At 44.6% G+C, this 20,293-nt stretch overlaps 1 protein-coding gene across 4 annotated transcripts in view; it reads left to right on the top strand.

Annotated features, from left to right (window-relative positions):
* NPC1 (NPC intracellular cholesterol transporter 1) overlaps positions 1-20,293 on the top strand; it is a 47,509-nt gene that overhangs the window by 7,131 nt on the left and 20,085 nt on the right. For 2 of the 4 annotated variants that reach the window (XM_027127598.1, XM_027127601.1), the window contains exons 2-9: positions 3,683-3,805; positions 4,730-4,836; positions 6,783-6,958; positions 13,197-13,364; positions 13,932-14,181; positions 15,937-16,010; positions 16,591-16,961; positions 18,402-18,628. In XM_027127598.1, coding sequence (XP_026983399.1) covers positions 3,683-3,805; positions 4,730-4,836; positions 6,783-6,958; positions 13,197-13,364; positions 13,932-14,181; positions 15,937-16,010; positions 16,591-16,961; positions 18,402-18,628 — 1,496 coding nt within the window. The remainder of the gene's footprint in view (positions 1-3,682; positions 3,806-4,729; positions 4,837-6,782; positions 6,959-13,196; positions 13,365-13,931; positions 14,182-15,936; positions 16,011-16,590; positions 16,962-18,401; positions 18,629-20,293) is intronic. The other 2 variants (XM_027127599.1, XM_027127600.1) reach the window with 2 other exon arrangements.

Below are 20,293 nucleotides of genomic sequence, written 5' to 3'. Positions count from 1 at the left end.
CCTTGGTGAGTTTATTTCAGTATCGGGCAGGATATGTCCTTCCCCAGGTGAGTATCATTGGTGTGAAGTCAGCACCAGTTGTTCTTGTATCAGAGCAAAGGCAGCTTTCACCCAGACACCTTGCTTCCCTGAGAAAGGAAGTACGTGGCCTGTACCTGAGCCCTTGATTGCTCGGCGTGCCCTTAGTCTTGGTGTCGGCTTGTGCTGCCCTGACATTCCAGGACATCTCCCAGGGATCTTGAGGTGAGCCGTTGTCTTCGTTGATAAAGTCCGACCGCTGGGCCGTGGCACTTTGGAGCCTGGAAACCCCAGTTGTTCGGATGTCAGCTGGGTTCTTGACGGGCTGCATAGATGAGCTCAGCCTAGTCAGTGGTCCGCTGAGGAGTGACCCTCGTGCAGCATAAGGAGTAAGAGCTCCAGCTTCCAAACCAGCCAGGCCTTGGGTCGGGTCTGGCTCTGCCGTTCTCAGATGTGGCCTCAGATGGGTCACTTTACCTGTGTAACCCTCAGTTTCCTCGTATGTGAAATGGTGTTATTTTAGTGGCAGCCTCACAGATCTGCTGCGGGATTGAGGTGACAGGGGCACCCTTATCCAGTGCCTGGGTGCCGTGGGCGTGGTGTACCCCCATGGGAGCAGACCACGTGGTGGGAGGTGATGAGGTGGACAGAGGATGGCTGTGGGCTCGCAGGGAGGGGGTTGGGGGGGAAGGGGTGAGGGAGGCTGCACCGGCGAGGCTTCCTGGGAGGTTGGTGGGAAAGGTACCTGGGCCTGAGCCCCTGATGAAGAGGGCCTGGCGATGGAGGAAAGACTGGTTTCCTTTTGAGCACCTGGGCTGTGCAGCAGGCGGTTGGAGGTGCAGCTGGAGAGGAGTTGGGGGTGGTCTGACTGAGCGGGAGGGTGAAATGGAGCAGCTTCATGGGCAGGAGCAGGTGAAGGGACCAAAACAGAGATGAGGTTGAACACGTGGGTGAGGAGGAAGCCAGGTGGTGGAGGTCCCCAGGGGCCTCGGCACCAGCGGGGCCTGCGGTTGAAGGAGATGCTTGGGTTTCAGCTGTAGGTGAGCCGAGGGGAGTTGGGGAGAGAGACTCGAGGTGGGGAAGAAGCCTCCCCACCTGTGCAGCCGTGTGAGTGAGTGCACAGGCGCACCGGCCTGCACAAGGGATGGATGATGGACCCCCTTGAGGGAGGACCTTAATTATAGGGTTGATTATATCTTATTGAGAGTCTGTTTCTGGAACTAGAATGTTCTGGTTTGAATCCTGGCTCTGCTGCTTTGGGACAAGTTATTTAGCCTCTCTGCCTCTGTTTGCTCATCTGTAAATTGGGCATAATAGCACCTCCCAGGACTTCCCTGGCGGTCCAGTGGTTAAGACTCTGCGCTTCCACTGCAGGGAGTACGGGTTCCATCCCTGGTCGGGGAACTAGGATCACGCATGCCGTGCGGTGTGGCCAAAAAAAAAAACTTCCCTCGTGCATTTGTTGTAAGGATTCATTGGGTTAATATGTAAGAACAGTTAAAACAGTGCCTGGCACACAGCGAGTGGCCTGTGAGTACCTTTGGGCCCCGCCGGTTCATGCTTCTTTAGGTAGGTGACTTGGGAAAGCAAACCTAAGAGCAGTGACTCAAGCCCAGTTTTTTCCTGGCCCCAAAGAAACCACGAGCAGTTTATTTTCTTCAGGTCTTTGGATCCTCTTTGGTGAGGTCCCAAACAGTTGGAAGACATTAAGAATAATTCCTTACGTTTGAGTGGTAGTGCTTTCTAGTTTCCTAAGCACTTCCTCCTTTATTCCCGCATTCAGTGTTCACACCAGAACTGTGACGTAAGCGGGGTTTTGAGTGCAGTTCACAGGTGGGAGACTCCTGCTCTTCTCAGCCAGGTTACCTGCTCCAGGTGCAGCCAGGCTCAACATTTATTGAGGAACCCAGGACTCCTGATCTCCCGCCCCTCAAGCTCAACCCTCAGCCCTTCCTCCCTACCCCACGCCCCGCCCCATCTCTTCTACTTGGTGGGTGGAAACAACTTTGCTTTGAAACGAATGGTGTAGATTATAAAGGATGATCTTGTAAATAGGGACCAAACAGCATTGGGTCATCTTTATTTTCCCGTAGAGTGCTAAGTGCTGAGGAGGGGGAACTTAGACTCCAGATGTCCGTCCGTCCTGTTAGTCATGCCAGAGTTGCGTTTTTATGACTGGATTCCTGCCACTCCTGTGGGTGACGTGCCAGAGTGCCCCCTGGCCGGGACCTGCTTGCCCTGTTGGTCTGTTGAGAATTCTGTGAGGGGGAGTCCAAGGGACGTGTCCCTTGTGTGTAAATTACGGGTCAGTATCAGCAGTTGTCACCCCTCCTTAGCTTATTTGCCTTTTCAAACTTCAGTAGATGGATAATGACCTTTTAGTGGGAAACCCAGAGTTTTGGAAAGGGCAGTACTTTCTCTAGATTCGCTAGGTTTATGGACATAATTATGAGTCTTCTATATAGAAATGGTGGAATTTTGCAACTTCTTGCCAGAGGTTTGGGATGTGGTGTTGTTAAATGCTTGTTGCTTCCTCATTTGTATAATTTCCCTTCCTTGTGGCCTAAACATATGACTTTTAATGAAACAAGATGGGGTAAGTCATAATTTCTGTTTTAAAAAATCTGAAGAATGAATTCAGAGACAAGTCATTTGGGCCCTTAGATTTCCTCTCAACACCCCTCAACCTCCTGCCTGTTTTTCCTTTCATGTTTTCAAGGCTGTGGGATTTTGTGTCTTGATGCCGGCGACCAACACAGCCCAGCTTAACTCCTTGCAGTGTGCGGCCCACGTGCCACTGCCCCTGGAGAGAATTCACTCTCTTGCTTCTATGCCGATTTTTTTAAAATGACTTTTCCAACAGGTATCTTGGGATCCATGGTTGCTTCTCAACAGTCCCTGTTTCCCTACACGATAGCTGATTGCAGGGTCATGCCGGCCGTGACCCTGGCCAGCTTGGTGGAGCTCGGTGGCCTTGCTGATGGGATGAGTCACATGGTGCCCTCCTCCCCCCAACCCCACCGTGTGACTCACGTGGGGAATAGGAGTGGCTCTTGAGAAATCTTTACACAAGAGGTTTAATGTTTTTAAGATTCTGAGGGGATTTTCCTTAAAGTGAGCACATTTCTTGCCTTTTACTTAAATCTCGAGGACAAGGTATTCATTCTTCTCCTCCTTACGGTCTTTTCTTCACATTACTCATGGTGTGCTGATATTAATTAACCTTAACAGATACGCAAATGATCTTTCATTATTTAGACCTGACACAGTTCCTTATACAGATGTGCAAAAATAGAGCCTTAGTAATCACAGACTCACATACTATCTTGCTTTCTTCTACACTGATTGTTAGTGACTCTTATGTGGAACTCTTATGTGGAATAAGGCTTCCTCTTATTAATAAATAATCTAGCAGGAAGTAGAAATCATGTAAATAAGGAATTTCTGTTACCTCCTTCGCTGACTGACTTGACAAGTCCATTTTGGTCTATTTTAATTAATATTTGTCAAAATGTTAAACTAACCAGTGCCTCTTGCTGTTACTTGGCTTTGCAGGTAACCTTGGAAGCTTCTGTGAATGGGGCTTGAGTGGGTGCCCTTTGCTGTTGAACTTTGTGTTATCCCTGAGGCCCTAATGAAGCGAGTTTTGGGTTGACTTTTGTAGGTATTTTCACAGTCCTGTGTTTGGTATGGAGAATGTGGAATTGCATCTGGAGATAAGAGGTACAATTGCAGATATTCTGGGCTACCAAAGCCGTTGCCAGAGGACGGCTATGACCTGGTGCAGGTGAGTTAGTTGTCTTGGGCGTTGGGAACACAAAATGCTAATCAGAGATCCTCTGCAATTATACCTTAAATATTACCGTGGGGTGGGGATAGAGATGAAATGAATGGGCTTTTCTCATCCCAAACTCTTATCTGTAGCACAAAGAAGATAACATAACTCCAGAGGCGTAATTTTGGGGGGCTTACTATACCTTGCTCATAAAGTTTCCCATTATCAGGTTACTACTTAGGGACTGATCTTGGTACCTCAGATGTTGCTTTAGCAGCTTCTTCAAAATACACTCAAAGTTAACTCTTTTTGTTCCTAGATTTCAGGACTTGAGTGGACGAGGCTGCTAAGTGGCTGTGACTCCCTTGTCCTCTGTTCACTTTAGTGATTCTTCCGGTTTCCACCAAGAGCCTATGAACTTTGGCTGCTACCAGGAATCTGTTTCCTGTTGTCTCTTTCACCATCCCTGATACACAGGGATATTAGAAAAGAACTGGAAATATCCAGGTGGAAAGACTGGTCTTAGAGGCTGCAGTTGACACGATAGCGGGTCACCTGGACTTACTCCTTTCATCAGAATTATTAAAGGCATTTGACATTCCCTGGAGTGACTGATGGAAAGAGTAAATAGCATTCTGGTTAAACTTAACCAAATAACCTAAAAAGAGGTAAAATGATTGTCAAGGGAGGAAAGTGAGCTTCCCAATTAGAAAAAAAAAAATTAAAATGCCTCTACTGCCTCTACTTTTGTGAATCCTTAGTTATAAACAGTAAGTATGATAGCCTTTTAAAAGAATTCTGCAAGCACTTTGCATATAGGTGTCTCACCCTTGTGTACCTAAAAAGGGCGATATGAATAAAATGGTCTTATATTTGAGGAATGCTTGTCCTTATTTAACTGTGCTCCTCTGATGTCCGTGCTTTCTCACCCAAAAGGAACTCTGTCCAGGGTTCTTCTTCGGCAACGTCAGTCTTTGCTGTGATGTTCAGCAGCTTCGGACACTGAAAGACAACCTGCAGCTGCCTCTGCAGTTTCTGTCCAGGTGGGTTGACTGCCAGGCATGCAGGAAAAATAGGTTTAAAAGTTAGCTCTTGTTTTAAGAATGCTATCTTATGACTTCTCAGAAATAAACAGTAACTTCTGATAAAGTAATAATTATCAGACTCAGTTCTCTCTTTACATTCAGAGTTGCTACTTGGTTTTCCTCTGAGATGTCTTCATCCCAAAGGGGACCTGCACTGGGGTCTGGGTCCCTTCAGACTTGAGCCCCTTCGTGCTGTGGGGAGGAGAGGGGTTCCTGCCCATTTCTCTGACCTGAGACCCTCCTCCGTGCAGTCCTCTGCATTGCCTCCCTCCCCTGCTTTGTGCGTGGTTCTCTCTTCCTATGGTGACCCAGGCCTCATAGAGCCGGCCTTTGGTAACTGCTCAAAGCTTGTTTTGGCAGAGTCGGCTGGTTTTGTCAAAATTAGTTTGCCATCCAGTGTGTTCTGTGTGACCGGGGCAGTGAAAAGGGCTTCGTAATACATGTTCTCTAAGCTTACCCAGCAGTTCTCGAATGTGCAGAAGAACCAACTGGTGGTGGTCTTTAGATCAGCATGCTGAGCACCCTGATAAAGGCGGGTGGGAAGGACATGTGCTTCTCTATGCAGGTGTCACTGCAGGTGACAGGGCACAAGTCGGTGTCCACTCGGAAACTTAGCTTCTCCTCAGATTTTCAATCAGCAATATAGAGTGAAAAACCATCTGTAAATTGTTCTCTGAGGACAGCAAACAATATAATAGATCAGAAAGTTGAGACTCTAATCAGACCAGCTTATCTTGTGGAAGGAAGCCTAGTCGATGTTGCTGTAGCCAGATTGGAGCTGTCAGTTAGCCAAAATATATTTATCTAGCACCTGCTCTCCGTGAGGTATTATGGGCGTACACATCAAAAGATAACCAAGTTTCCCCCGTGTTGTCAGAGGTTAGCAAAGCTTTATTTGTAATAGCAAACAGTGAGATGCTAATATGGAATACTATGCAGCTGTCCAAACTGATGATTGTACAGATTAAATGGAGTAACATAGAAAGAGGTTTGTAATTTATGGCAAGTAGTAGAAGACTGTGCACCCCAAGAGCGAATTCTGTTTGAATGGTGTAATTGTCGTTCCTGTTTGTCACAGTAAAGCACGGAACTCCTGAAAGCAAGTCAGTGTGGGTGTCTGCTCCTTCACTAGACCAGAGGCTTTGAAGGCTGGGACCACACCTTCCTTGTTCTGTGTCACGTGTGGTCGTCTGGATGCATTCAGAATAGAGAGCAATCCTGATTGGTTTTGTTGCAAGAATGCAAGTCTGATGAAGCAATAGCTTTTACAGATGACGGCGAACCAAAGAGGAGAGAGAGGTCTTCTGCCACATAACTGGTCAACATTAGAAGCTTAAACTTTGAACCTGGAAGACAGCAGACAGTTGTGGTTCTTACGAAAACCCAGGTGCTTCTGAAATGCATGCAGCCAGAGGACACCACTGCTGTTCTCTTTATCTTCTCATGTCACAGGGAAATCCTCTTGTGTTTAGAGAGAGCCTAGGATTATCTGGGGATCGGAAGAGAGCCCTTCAGTAGGTTATAAGATGAAAACTAGTGTGTAAATCTCATTTTTTCCCTTTTTTCTTCTCAATCAGAATTGTCACCATGATGCTTCTAAGTCCTTCTAAGTTCCAGACAGAGAAAACATGTCTGAATTATAAAGTGCAGAATCAGAGAGCATTTGTCTCTTTTTGAAATTACATCTGGGCAGCACAAATGTAGTAATTAGGGCAGTTTCTAAAGAGGTGTCTTTATTTTAACATGAGGTTTTAGGTTTGGAATTGCTGGGTTTAATATGTCCTCATGGTAATCCATTTGCCATTTTACAATAAATTTTAAACATTCTTTGTCTATTTTAAATCATCTTTTTGCTGGCCCTATTATCCGTGAAATCATACAGAGCAGTTTATTTTTCCTTTTAGATGTCCATCCTGTTTTTATAACCTAATGAACCTGTTTTGTGAGCTGACATGTAGCCCTCGACAAAGTCAGTTTCTGAACGTTACAGCAGTGGAAGATTATGTTGATCCTGTTACAAACCAGACAAAAACAAACGTAAAAGAATTACAATACTATGTTGGAGAGAGTTTTGCCAATGGTAAGTAAACTTTTAAATTATTCCTCTTTTATATTTGGTATCAGGACAGTGGATCAAATTGTCCCTTTTTGTTGTCCTGTCAACTCTGTGAAAATGACAGTTTTTAGTTCCATTGGCCTTGAAATGTGAGTTGTTGCTTTGCTTGTATCCTGGGACTTGAGCTACAACCTTTTATACAATCTCCTTAAAGTATTTGCTTTAACTCCTTCCTAAGCATAAGTTCCCACATGGAAATTTTTAGTATGTGCAAGCTCATTTCTATACATTTTAGAAACCATTGGAACTTTGGTTCTAGTGGACATGAAAGGCATAACTTCATGAATTACTGCAAGACTGAGGAGATGGGGTGGAAGGTAGAACTAGTTGGCAGAGGAGAGATTTTTGACCTTGAAGAAACAGATCACGAGAAGAGAAAGTAAGCAGGTGTAGCAAATAGGAGAAAGGGTACCCCAGCAACTAGAAATCATAGAACAATCTGAAAAAGACCATGTCATGTTTGTTGAAAATGACTGAAATGAAAGAATTCTACAAGAATAGGACACTAAAGAAAAAGAATGAACAGATTAGAAATAGAACTATAGGGCTTCCCTGGTGGCACAGTGGTTAAGATATATAACAGGCAGGCAGTGGTTAAGAATCTGCCTGCCAATGCAGGGGACACAGGTTCGAGCCCTGGTCTGGGAAGATCCCTCATGCCACGGAGCAACTCAGCCCATGCACCACAACTACTGGGCCTGCGCTCTAGAGCTGTGCACCACAACTACTGAGCCTGTGTGCCTAGAGCCTGTGCTCCGCAACAAGAGAAGCCATTGCAATGAGAAGCCCACACACTGCAACGAAGAGTAGCCCCCACTCACCACAACTAGAGAAAAGCCCGTATGCTGCAACGATGACCCAATGCAGCCAAAAATTTAAAAAAAAAAAGGAATTGTCATTTAAGTAGATTAAAAGATTAGATGCAGCTGAATAAAGAATGTGCCCAAAAACAATAAATAAAATAAGAAAATAATTCATCAAAGTTGTTGACTATAAGAGCAACATATAAGTTTAATTATAATGATCAGTTAAAAACGTAACAAAAAAACTTACTAGAGAAAAGATCCCATTCACAAAAGCAACAAAAAGTAGGGTACCTAGGAATAAATCTACCAAAAGATGTGACGTAAAAGACAGCCTGACAGGATGAAGAGAGATCATTCTGTGTAGAAACAGAACCATCCATGTGGACAGTTGATACCGGTGTGTTGTTACAAATCATTAAGGGAAAGAGTGGGCTAGTTGATAAATGGAGTGAGAAATTAATTATTCATCTAATTTTTATTTTTGATTAACAAAGTAAAAATCCTAATCTTGGAAATTTTTAGGAGTAAATATAGAAAGTCTTTATGACTTTAAGGTAAGAAAGGATTCTAGACAAGAGAGGAAAAGCAGAAACCAGAAGTGAAAGGATTTATAAATACAGATAATTAGCATCTGTAGCAGTCAGTGAAATGCAGATTAAAACAGTGAGCTACCATTTCATGTATCAGATTGGCACAGATTTAAAAACTGGTCAACTCGAAATATTGGTGAGGATGTAGAGGCAGAGGAATGCTAATATACTACTCCACTGGTAACTGTAACTTGGTGTGAGTGTTTGAAAACCATTTGAAAAATAGTTTTGCAATACCTGGTAAACTTGAAGATAAATAAACCCTCACCGCAGAAATTCCACTTAGAGGTGCCTGCCTTAGAGAAACTCTTAATGCATGTAAGGAGGGAGAACCATATAAAAACGTTCATTGTAGCATTTCTGTGATCATGAAAAATTGGAGACATCAAGAGAATGAGAAGACAAGCACAGACAGGGAGAAAATATTTACAAAAGACATAATCTCATAAAGGACGGTTACCCAAAATATATGAAGAATTCTTAAAACTCAACAATAAGGAAGTGAACGACCTGATCGAAAAGTGGGCAAGAGACCTGAACAGACACCTTACCAAAGAAGATACATGAATAGCAGACACTAAGGGCTAATTAAGAGGAGAACAGATCAGTATACTGGAGCATAGTCATAGTCTGTTATGTTAAAATGGATGAATTAGGATTGTGTCAGTCACGTGAATGACACTTAAAAATACTGACTGAAAGTAACAGAACATATATAGTATGTTTATACTAAACAGTACTACATATTTATGGATACAATATATCATAAAAGTACACAAACGTGCCTGGGAAAAATAAACATCAAACTCAGGATTGTGATTACCTTAGGGAAGGGTGGATGCCCATAGGAAGGGATAGTGAGGGAGCTTCAGCTATATGTATAATGTGTTTTTGTTAATGTTGAGGCAAATGTTGTAAAATAGTAAGATCGGTAGAGGTGGGTGGCAAGTACATGAGAATCATATTCTGCATATTTTCCGTATCCTTGAAATATTTGATAAATTAAAACCTGAAAACCAAATGGTTAGCTGGAAGATATGAGGGAATTACTCAGAAAACAGCATAGAGATATAAAGTTCTGGAAATCATTAAAAGTGACATATGGGGGTAAGAGAGCTGGGGAGAGACAGTAAGTAAAAGGATAATGGCTGGGGATTTTCCAAAATGGATGAGAGATGAATCTTCAGGCTTATGAAAAGAAAATGAATCCTCAAACCAGATAAATTAAGAAGAAATAGAATAGGGGCTTACCTGGCACTCCAGTGGTTAAGAGTCCTTGTTTATACTGCAAGGGGCGTGGGTTTCATCCCTGGTCGCAGAACTAAGATCCCACATACTACATGGCGTGGCCAAAAAAAAAAAAGAGAGAATATATATATAAATCAGTTGTATTTCTATTCACTTGGAATGGACAATCTGAAAGTGAAATTTAAAAAAAAATTCCATTTACAGTAGTATCAAAAAGAATAAAATGGACTTCCCTGGTGGCGCAGTGGTTGAGAGTCTGCCTGCCGATGCAGGGGACATGGGTTCGTGCCCCGGTCCGGGAGGATCTCACGTGCCGCGGAGCGACTGGGCCTGTGAGCCATGGCCGCTGAGCCTGTGCGTCTGGAGCCTGTGCTCCGCAACGGGAGAGGCCACAACAGTGAGAGGCCTGCGTACCGCAAAAAAAAAAAAAGAATAAAATACTTAGGAATAAATGTAACAAAAAAAGTGTGAAACATATTCTAAAAGCTAAAGAACATTATTAAAAGAAATTAAAGAGGATCTTTATAAATGGAAAGGCATCTCGTGTTCATGGATCAAAGACTTAATATTGTTATAAGATGGCAGTACTCCCCAAATTGATCTACAGAGCCAGTGCAATCCCTATCAGAATCCCAACTGACTTCTTTGTAGAAATGGACAGGCTGATTTTTAAATTCACGTGAAATTACAGGGGACCCAGAATAGCCAAAACAATCCTAAAAAAGAAGAACAAAATAGGAGGAATCACACTTCCCAGTTACAAAATTTACTAAGCAACCAGTGGAAATCAAGATGGTATGGTACTGGTATGAGGATAGGCATACAAAAAAATGAGACAGAATTGACAATAATCCCATACATCTATGGTCATCTGATTTTTGACAAGGGTGTCAAGACCATTCAATGGGGGAAAGAATAGTCTGCAACAAGTGGTCTTGGACAACTGGATAGCCACATGCAAAAGAACAAAGTTGTACCCTTACCTCACACCATATACAAAAATTAACTTAAAATGTTTGCAGCAACATGGATGGATGCATTATGCTAAGTGAAATAAGTCAGACAGACAAAATTAAATACTGTATGATCTCACTTATATACGTGGGATCTAAAAAATACAACAAACTAGTGAATATAACAAAAAGAAGGAGACTCAGATATAGAGAACAAATGTGGTTACCAGTGGCGAGGGGGGGCAGCATATAAACCTGGGGGAGTGGGAGGTACAAAATATTGGGTATAAGATAGACTCAAAGATGTACTGTACAACGTGAGGAATATAGCCAGTATTTTGCAGTAACTTTAAATGGAGTGTGACCTTTAAAAATTGCATTTAAAAACTTAAAATGGATCAAAAACCTAAATGTAAGAGCTAAAACTAGAAAACTCTTAGAAGAAAACATCAGGATTAAAAATTTAAAAAAAACAAAACATCAAGATAAATCTTCATGACCTCAGATTTGGCAATGAATTCTTAGATATGACAGCAAAAACATGAGCAAACAAAAGGAAGAAATAGATATCTTGGACTTCATCAAAATAAAAAACTTGGGCTTCCCTGGTGGCGCAGTGGTTGAGGGTCCGCCTGCCAATGCAGGGGACACGGGTTCGTGCCCCGGTCCGGGAGGATCCCACATGCCGCGGAGCGGCTGGGCCCGTGAGCCATGGCCGCTGAGCCTACGCATCCGGAGCCTGTGCTCCGCAACGGGAGAGGCCACAACAGTGAGGGGCCCGCGTACCGCAAAAAAAATAAATAAATAAATAAAAAACTTGTGCTTCGAAGAACACCATCAAAAAGAGGCGAAAACAATATTTGCAAATCATGTATTTAATAAAGGATTTGTATCTAGAATATACAAAGACTTCTGACAACTCAATTAGTAGATAACCCAATTTAAAAATGGGCAATCGATCTGAGTAAACATTTCTCCAATATGTTATACAAATGGTCGATAAGCTCATGAAAAGATGCTTGAGATCATTAGTCATCAAGGAAATGCAAATCAAAACCACAATGAGGTACCGCTTCACACCCACTAGGGTGGCTAGAATCGAAAAGATAACAAATGTTGGCCGGGATGTAGAGAAATTAGAACCTTCATACACTCTGGTGGGGATGTAAAATGGTGCAGTCACTTTGGAAAACAGTCTGGCAGTTCCTGAAACAAACATAAGAGTTACCATATGACCCAGCAGTTCCACTCACAAGAGAAATGAAAACATATGTTCATAATAGGTGTAAACAACGAAGATATCCATCAACTGATACATAGATAAACAAAATGTGGTACATCCATACGATGCAATATTATTTGACCATAAAAAGGAATGAAATATGGATCCATGCTGCAACATGGATGGACCTTGAAAACATCATGCTCAGTGGTAGAAGCCAGTCAAAAGACTATATATTATATGATTACATTTATATGCAATGTCCAAAATAGGCAAATCTATAGAGACAAAAGTAGATGAATGGTTGCTTAGGGCTTGAGGGGATGGGGAGATAGGGAGCATTAGTTAAAGATACCAGGTTTCTTTTTTTAAGGTGATGAAAGTGTTTTAAAATTGTCTGTGGTGGTGATTGCACATATCTATGAATATGCTGAAAGCCATTAGATTTTAACTTTAGATTGGTGAATTGTATGGTATGTGAATTATCTCAATAAAGCTGTTTAAAAAAGGAATCCATACCTAAATATAGCTCATGAAAACTATAAAATTCCAAAGACAAATATCAAGTAGAGAAAAGATAGAAATCACTTCAAAGCAAGTAGAGAAAAGATAGAAATCACTTCAAAAGAATGACAATTGGAGATTTTCTAACCAGCAATGATAGAGGCCTGAGGGCAATGGAATTATCATAGTTCTAAAGAAGCTACTATCGCTCTAGCTAAATTGTCTTTCAAGAGTGAGGATAAAACACAATGAATTTATAAGTATCTCCTTAAAGTTTGGGGGAAGAAGGTCCTGGGAAGTTTCTAACAAGCAGGGACTGGTAATTGAATATTAAGATAGGACCCATTACCACTGCTTCCTTATGTGCAACATGTCATTGACATTCTTATTTCGTGTGTTGTCTTTATGCATACTAAAATAAAACCCAAAAAGAGAGTGGTATTGGGGTCATTCACATGTGAAGTCTGTCCTGAAACCAGTTTTTACCCTGGAAGTGCCGTCATTCTCCAGCTGTAGAGTTTCCTGGAACCAGCTTTGCTGGCTGAAGAGACACTGAGGTCCTTAGCTTCTCCTTGCTCGGCCTTCAGTATGCTGTTGCATGCACTGGGGGTGATACTGCGATGACGTAAGCCTTTCCTGTCTTTGACTTTTAAGTTGCTTGGAATCTGGCCTGATGTTACTTGTAGGGTGACAAGCTGGTTTCAGAGGTGACCTCCGTTCCCGCCCGCCCTTAGTGTTTACTGTCCCGAGCCCCAGCCCGAGGCTCCTGCTTGCAGTGTGTCTGGATTTCCAAGGTCACACGTGAGAGGCCTCCGGTAAGATCTCATCTGGTGAATTAAAGCCGCTCGGCTTCAGTCTTTTCCCTTCCTCCCCTGCCAGCCATGTACAATGCCTGCAGGGACGTGGAGGCCCCCTCGAGTAACGAGAAAGCCCTGGGGCTGCTGTGCGGGAAGGAGGCCGAAGCCTGCAACGCCACCAACTGGATTGAGTACATGTTCAACAAGGACAACGGCCAGGCGCCTTTCACCATCACGCCCATCTTTTCAGGTGGGGATGAAGACCTCCACGTTTGGTGTGTTGTACTTAGGATTTTTTTAAAGCCCAGGAACCTTAACCTGCAGTAGGAAGATAAATTCAGATCACTAGGTCCTAGAGTTTCCTCCAGCGAGAGAGGTAACTAGAGCATTTATCCTGCCCCTGGTTGGTTAGGGGCTGGGCATGGGAGTGGAGATAGAAGAATTGCCTTCAGATGTTGCTACAGAATTGAACGAATAAGCTGTTTATTAAAAAAAGTTTTTTCAAAAGCTCTGCCATAGCATTAGACTAGCTCCTCAGTGGAGATAAAACTTGATTGGAGGTTTACCGTGGAATGTGGTGGACTTGGATCTCGGTGACAAACCCTATGCCCAGAGTTATTGAGGTTAACTTAAAATTTTACAGGACTAAGCAGCAAAACATAACTTGATCACCCAGAAACCTCCAGTCCTTTTTATTCTTCCATTTGTGTTACTTTCAGTGTGCTTATCATTGGGTTTAAATATAATTTAACACAAGCCTTGTAGTGTTTGCTTTTTTTGTAATGGAGATTCTCACTCAACACAATCCTTCCCACAGATCTTCCAGCCCATGAGATGGAACCCATGAACAATGCCACCAAGGGCTGTGACGAGTCCGTGGATGAGGTCACGGGGCCCTGCAGCTGCCAGGACTGCTCGATCGTCTGTGGGCCCAAGCCCCAGCCCCCCGCCCCTCCTGTTCCCTGGAGAATCCTGGGTCTGGACGCCATGTACGTCATCATGTGGAGCACCTACATGGCATTCCTGCTCGTGTTCTTTGGTGCATTCTTTGCCATGTGGTGCTACAGGTAATCCGTTTTGTTTTTCCTCCAGGACAAGAAGAGCAAAATTACCCAAGTGGCACTTCTAGCTTTCGCTCGGTAGACTTTGGTTCATTAGAATAGGAAACGAATATCTGCATGAATAGCATTCCATGAATTGCTTATGCCCTGCAACTAGTCAATAATCAAAAGCCTATTTAGCCGTTGAAACATTGGAAGTCAGTTTCATTGATTTATTCAAAATGGCATGTGGTTTAAAGCAGCCGTTCTTTAACACAGAGTCTCATGAGCCAAATCTGATTCAAATCCTTTCAGATGCGATACTGTACCTTTTAGACATCTGCGTCTTGAGTTAGGACAGCACATTTTTTTTTAACTTTTTATTCTGAAATAATTTTAGACTCACCAAAAGGGTACAAAAATAGTAGAGTTTATTTATATCCTCTACCGGCTTCCTCTAGTGTTACAACGCACATCACCCATGGAATATAATTTAATCAAAACCATGAAAACAACATTGGTATACTGTTGTTGGCTAAACCACAGTCTTTTTTCAAGTTTCACCAGTTTTTTCTCTAACACCCTTTTTCTGTTTCAGGATCCCATGTCACGTTCACTTTTTGTTTTATTCATCTCCTCCAATCTGTGACAGTTTCTCATCTTTCCTTTTCTCTTATGGCCTTGACACTTTTGATGAGTGCTGGTCAGTTATTTTGTAAAATGTGCCCCAGTTTGGCTTTATCTGATATTTTCTTGTGATTAGGTTGAGGTTAGGTGTTTTTGACAATATCACAGAAGTGACGTGTCTTTCTCAATGTATCATATCAAGGGCTTATGATGTCAGTATGTTTCATCACTGGTGAGGTTAGCCTCGATCGTTAAGAAGGTGGCTGGGTTTCTCTACTACAGTAATGGTGAAGTTACTATTTCTCCCTTTGGAGTTGATAAATATCATAGAGGAGGTATGTTGAGACTATGTTAATACCTTGTTTCTCCTCAAACTGTCGCCCACTGATTTTAGCATCCATCCGTGGATCTTGTCTTCAACACTTATTTCCTGTGGTGTTTGCCTGCTGGTGCCTTTGTATTTCCCTCGTTCCTTCTCCGTGTACTAACTGGGCTTACTCTGTACAGAGTTATCCTTTCTCCTCTACTTATTTATTTATTCAGTTACGTTTACATCATGGACTTTTAAAGAAAATTCTGTGGTCTCTGTTCAGTATCATCATTTATCTTATTGCTCAAATTTTCCCAGTTTCAACCACTGGGAGCATCTTCTGGTGGCTCCTATGCTTTTCTAAGCATGCCCCACCCCCACCCCAATTCTCAAGCTTGTTCTTATTTTCTGGAATCACAAGATGTTCTCTTATTTTCCCTGCTCCAGCCCTAGAAGCATCCTCTTCTGCAAGGAGTCCTGGTTCCTTTCATTGGAGAGTGGTGTTTAGAAACCAAGATCTAGGCACTAGATGTGCTCATTGCTCCTGCAATATAGTGTTTACTGTGTTTTTAAAGAACCTAAAACTTTTAAATGTAAATGAGGGCTACAAGGTGAAATTATCCTTTATTAATTTTTTTTTGATACCCTCATAAATTCTCCCCTGAGACTGATGAGCAGAGAGACCCAGAGCAAGAGAACTTAAGGGAAGGCAGGCACCAATTAGGGAGGAAGCAAACAGGATGAGGAAGTGAGCTTTCAATGGGAAAGCTCGTGTGGGAATGTCAGAAGAACAGCCTCACTGTGCCGAGGTCCACGAACACGACTTGCATGCTTTTATTTTCCAGAAAACGGTATTTTGTCTCCGAGTACACCCCCATTGATGGCAATATTGCTTTCTCTGTAAATGCCAGTGACAAAGGTAGGCACGTTGGTACTTAACTAAAAGGGTTGGGACCATTTTGGCACGAGAGTGTTCATTTCCTCAACAAACGTTTATATGCCTGTTCCAGGAGAGGCCCTGAGCTCGTGCCGAGGACATGGCTGTGATGGAGACAGGGTCCTTGCCTTTGTGGCACTAACAACCTGGTCAGGGTGGCAGATCAGAACCACGCAGTTAATAATAGCAGTAGAATGATCCTGGCCTGGGATGAGAGCTGTGGAGGCGCCAGCGTGGCGGGCTGAGAGCCGGGGTAGCAGGAAAGGTTGGAGGGAACTGCTCTGGACAGAGTGCTGAGAGCACTTTGCTTTTCCGAGGCTTGTGTGTGAGCACCGTTCCTCTAGGGGTGGGGATAGGTGTGGGCAGGTGAGCAGGGCCGCTTCCAGAGCAGACAAGTAGCTGGTGGGGGGCGGGCAGGGGATCGTCCTGTGCACGTCCCGGTGTGTCCTGTGTGGGCGCTAGTCCCGTTATGGGCAGTGGTAACTGATGCTCTCCCCGTTCCGACTTTCAGGAATGGCTTGGCTCTTAACCTCCACCCTCTCTTCCTATCCCGCTCTTCCAGGGGGGCCGTCCTGCTGTGACTCTCTGGGTGCCGCCTTCGAAACCCGTCTACAGCGGCTCTTCACACGGTGGGGCTTGTTCTGCGTCCAACACCCCGGCTGCATCGTTTTCTTCTCCGTGGCCTTCATCGCCGCCTGTTCTTCGGGCCTGGTGTTTGTGCAGGTCACGACAGACCCGGTGGACCTCTGGTCTGCGCCCGGCAGCCAGGCGCGCCGGGAGAAGGAGTACTTCGACACACACTTCGGACCTTTCTTCCGCACCGAGCAGCTCATCATCCAAGCCCCCCTCACCCAGCCGCACATGTACCATCCCTACCCCTCTGGAGCCGACGTGCCCTTTGGGCCTCCACTTGCCATAGACATCTTGCACCAGGTAATCTGCTCTTTGCAGAAATCAATTCCGGGGGATGCGGCACTTTGTCAGCTTTTGACCAGTTTACTTGATGTGGGTTTGGGGCTGAGTGTGGTGGTTTATCTTGTGAACCTTAATGATAAAGGTAAAGGCGCTTTTCACTTACTTTTCAAAAAAGTGATAGCTGTTGAATTTAATGAAAAATTTACTGTAGACCGCTTTGGTATTTCTTTCATACAGATGGTCTTGCTTGAAATTGAGATGAGCATTTCTCTTTTGAAACAGAATGTATTTATAATTCACCTAGGAACTTATGGATTTTTTTCCCGTGATAATTAAAAAGTAATACACCAGGACCCAAAGGGATAAAGCCTCTTACGCTGTCCTGGGGACCTAGGAAGGAGCTGCTGGATCACTGCTGATCCGCCTGCAGGAATGAACTTAGTGTTGCCTGAATGTGGGCTCCCTGCCTGCATTTGGTGGGAGGTGCATTTGGAACGAGATCCATCCCGTGCTCTTACAAAGGCTTTTAAACCTGCCCATTCTCCCTTATGACACTTATCTGTAACTAAACTGCATCCACTTATTTTTTAATGAACAGTTGCACAGTTGCATGGTTTTTCCTTTAAACATTGCTGTTGCCCTACAGAAAGTCTTGATGGCTTGAAAAAACATCAAAATATTCTCAAGACTTTAGTAGGATCTTTTTTCCACCCAATGACTGTCTGTTGCTTTTTCCTAGCTTGTTGCAAAAGGTGCAAATGTTGTCATTTACCTCCTGGAATATATTCTCTATTAGAAAGTACGAGAATATACATAAATAACCATAGTATGGAGGAAGGTGGTATTTGTTGGTGAGGGGAGGGAGTGTCAGGAAGATCAGACAGATGACCCCAGGCTGCCCTCTGTGGCCTCGTGGGTCCCTGTGGAGAAGGGTGGGAGGGCAGATGTTCGTGTGTCCTGCACTGGGATCTGACCTGTCGTGGTGCCCCCTCCTCTCTCTGGGTGCCTGTTGGTGGGGTCTCCATCCCAGTTTGCTGTTCCTCAGCAAAAATATGTTTGTTTTCTTTTTAAGATTTTTTTTTTTGACGTGGACCATTTTTAAAGTCTTTATTGAATTTGTTACAGTATTGCTTCTGTTTTATGTTTTGGTTTTTTGACTGCGAGGCATGTGGGATCTTAGCTCCCCAACCAGGGATTGAACCCTCACCCCCTGCATTGGAAGGTGAAGTCTTATCCACTGGACCGCCAGGGAAGTCACCAAAAATATGTTTTAAAAAAAAAAAAATTTTTTTTTTTTTTTTTTTTAAACCGTCATGTGTCTCAGCCTTCCCTGTCTCAGGAAGGATTTTCGCCAAACCCTCTTTACCTTCTGACTCCTCCAGGCGATAACGGTTAGTCAGCCTCTGAGGGAAAACTGATACATTTCTGGGTTTGTTTATTTTAAAAATCATCCTTCAGGTTCTTGACTTACAAACAGCCATCGAGAACATTACTGCATCTTACAACAATGAGACTGTGACACTCCAGGACATCTGCTTGGCCCCTCTCTCACCGTATAACAAGCACTGCACCATCATGAGCGTGTTAAATTACTTCCAGAACAGCCATTCCGTGCTGGACCACAAAGTAGGAGACTACTTCTTTGTGTACGCGGATTACCACACACACTTCCTGTACTGCGTTCGGTAAGTGGCGGGGACAGTCCTTCCTTCATTCCTCCAACATTGGAGCCCCTGCTGTGGCCACACGCCGTTGAAGGTACTGGAGCCCCAGCAGGGATAAACAGCGGGATCCTCCCGGCAAAGCCTTCCTTCTAATGAAGGGAGGCAGAGGGTGAACAGTAGCTGCTGGCCCTGATGCCGGGTTGAGACGGTGCCAGGTCGAGGCAATGCAGTGGGGAAAGGAAGCTGGGCGAGGGCAGGGAGTGCAGGGGGCATGCTGCTCTCGGTGCAGCAGAGACCTGGTCAGCAGAAGGGAAGACGGAGGCCTGGGAGAGTTGGGGTGGGGGGGTGGGGGGAGTGTTCCGTGTAGACGGGCAGCAGGTGCAAAGGCCCTGGGGTGAGGCATTCGTGGTGTGTCATTGAGGAACGGCAGGTACCGCTCAGCCCCTGACTCCCGCCTGGATTGATAACACATAGTTGCACCGCCCCAGGCATTCCTGAGCTGGTTAAATAGTGCAAAAATAGAAGCCTGTAGTGCTTTTTCTTGTCTTTCAAGTATAAATTTATTTCATGATACTGAGTTTCTAAAATGTGCAGCATCCCCTCGAGGAGTGGGGGCTGGAGTAGGGTGCAGTTAGATCGGAGGGCACTGAAGCTGCTTCGCCTCGGAGGCTCGACTGGCTGGGCAGGGTGCGTGTATGGTTTGAATGAGACACAGAGGAGCCGTGCTTGGTGACCTGTGAGGTGATCTTTAGGCCTGTCCCGCGGCAGGAGGAGCGGCTTGCGGCTTGCGTCTGCCGTCTCTGGATGCCATCCATGTACCTTGGCCTGATCTGGCCCAGAGACAGTTGTTCAGCCAATCAGACCACCACTGTGGCTGTTTCTTTTTTATTTTTTTGCGGTATGCGGGCCTCTCACCGCTGTGGCCTCTCCCGTTGTGGAGCACAGGCTCCGGACGCGCAGGCTCAGAGGCCATGGCTCACGGGCCCAGCCGCTCCGCGGCATGTGGGATCTTCCCAGACCGGGGCACGAACCCGTGTCCCCTGCATCGGCAGGCGGACTCTCAACCACTGCGCCACCAGGGAAGCCCTGGCTGTTTCTTCATTATGGAAGCAGAGAAATTATTCCTTGTCACCTGTGAACGTGCTGCTCAGTTAACCATATCTTGACAGCCAACTGCTCTAGCTTCTGGCCTGGTTTGGTGACCTTAGGTTCCGTCTCTTTTTGTTACTGGAATATGACTGACTCTAGATGGTTGGGCTGTGTTTACTCTCTTCAGGATGTCACATCTATAAACACAAGCCCGTGAAACAATAAGTGTAGCCCGTGTACCCGAAGCAGTGTTCTCCGAAGGACAGGTGGTACAGGGTGGCCACTGGCAATTGGAAAGAAAGGTTCAGTATTATTTAACTTTAATGTTTAAAGAAAAAAGTTATTTTCTCTCTGTTTGTTTTACAAAATAAAATATCAACAGAATTTTGGCCACAGGGGAGACACATGAGATGGGTGTTTTGCCTGAGGGGAGCGTGGTTCACACAGGTGTGGAAACACCACCGTGAGCACCTCCTCTCCTGCGCGGCAGAGGTGTGTGTTGTCTGTGGTTCCGCTTGTGCGTCCCCAGCTCTCAACTCCCTCCTCACCCTCCACCTTTCCCTGGGCTGTTCCGCCTGGGGGCACGCAGGCCCTGCA

Source organism: Aethalodelphis obliquidens, unplaced genomic scaffold (genome assembly GCF_003676395.1).
Source record: "Aethalodelphis obliquidens isolate GAN/ISIS:26980383/991018 unplaced genomic scaffold, ASM367639v1 scaffold32, whole genome shotgun sequence".
In the NCBI taxonomy this organism is placed as follows: Eukaryota; Metazoa; Chordata; class Mammalia; order Artiodactyla; family Delphinidae; genus Aethalodelphis; species Aethalodelphis obliquidens.
Note: the sequence above shows the minus strand (reverse complement) of the source record. Positions and strands in the feature narration are given on the sequence as shown.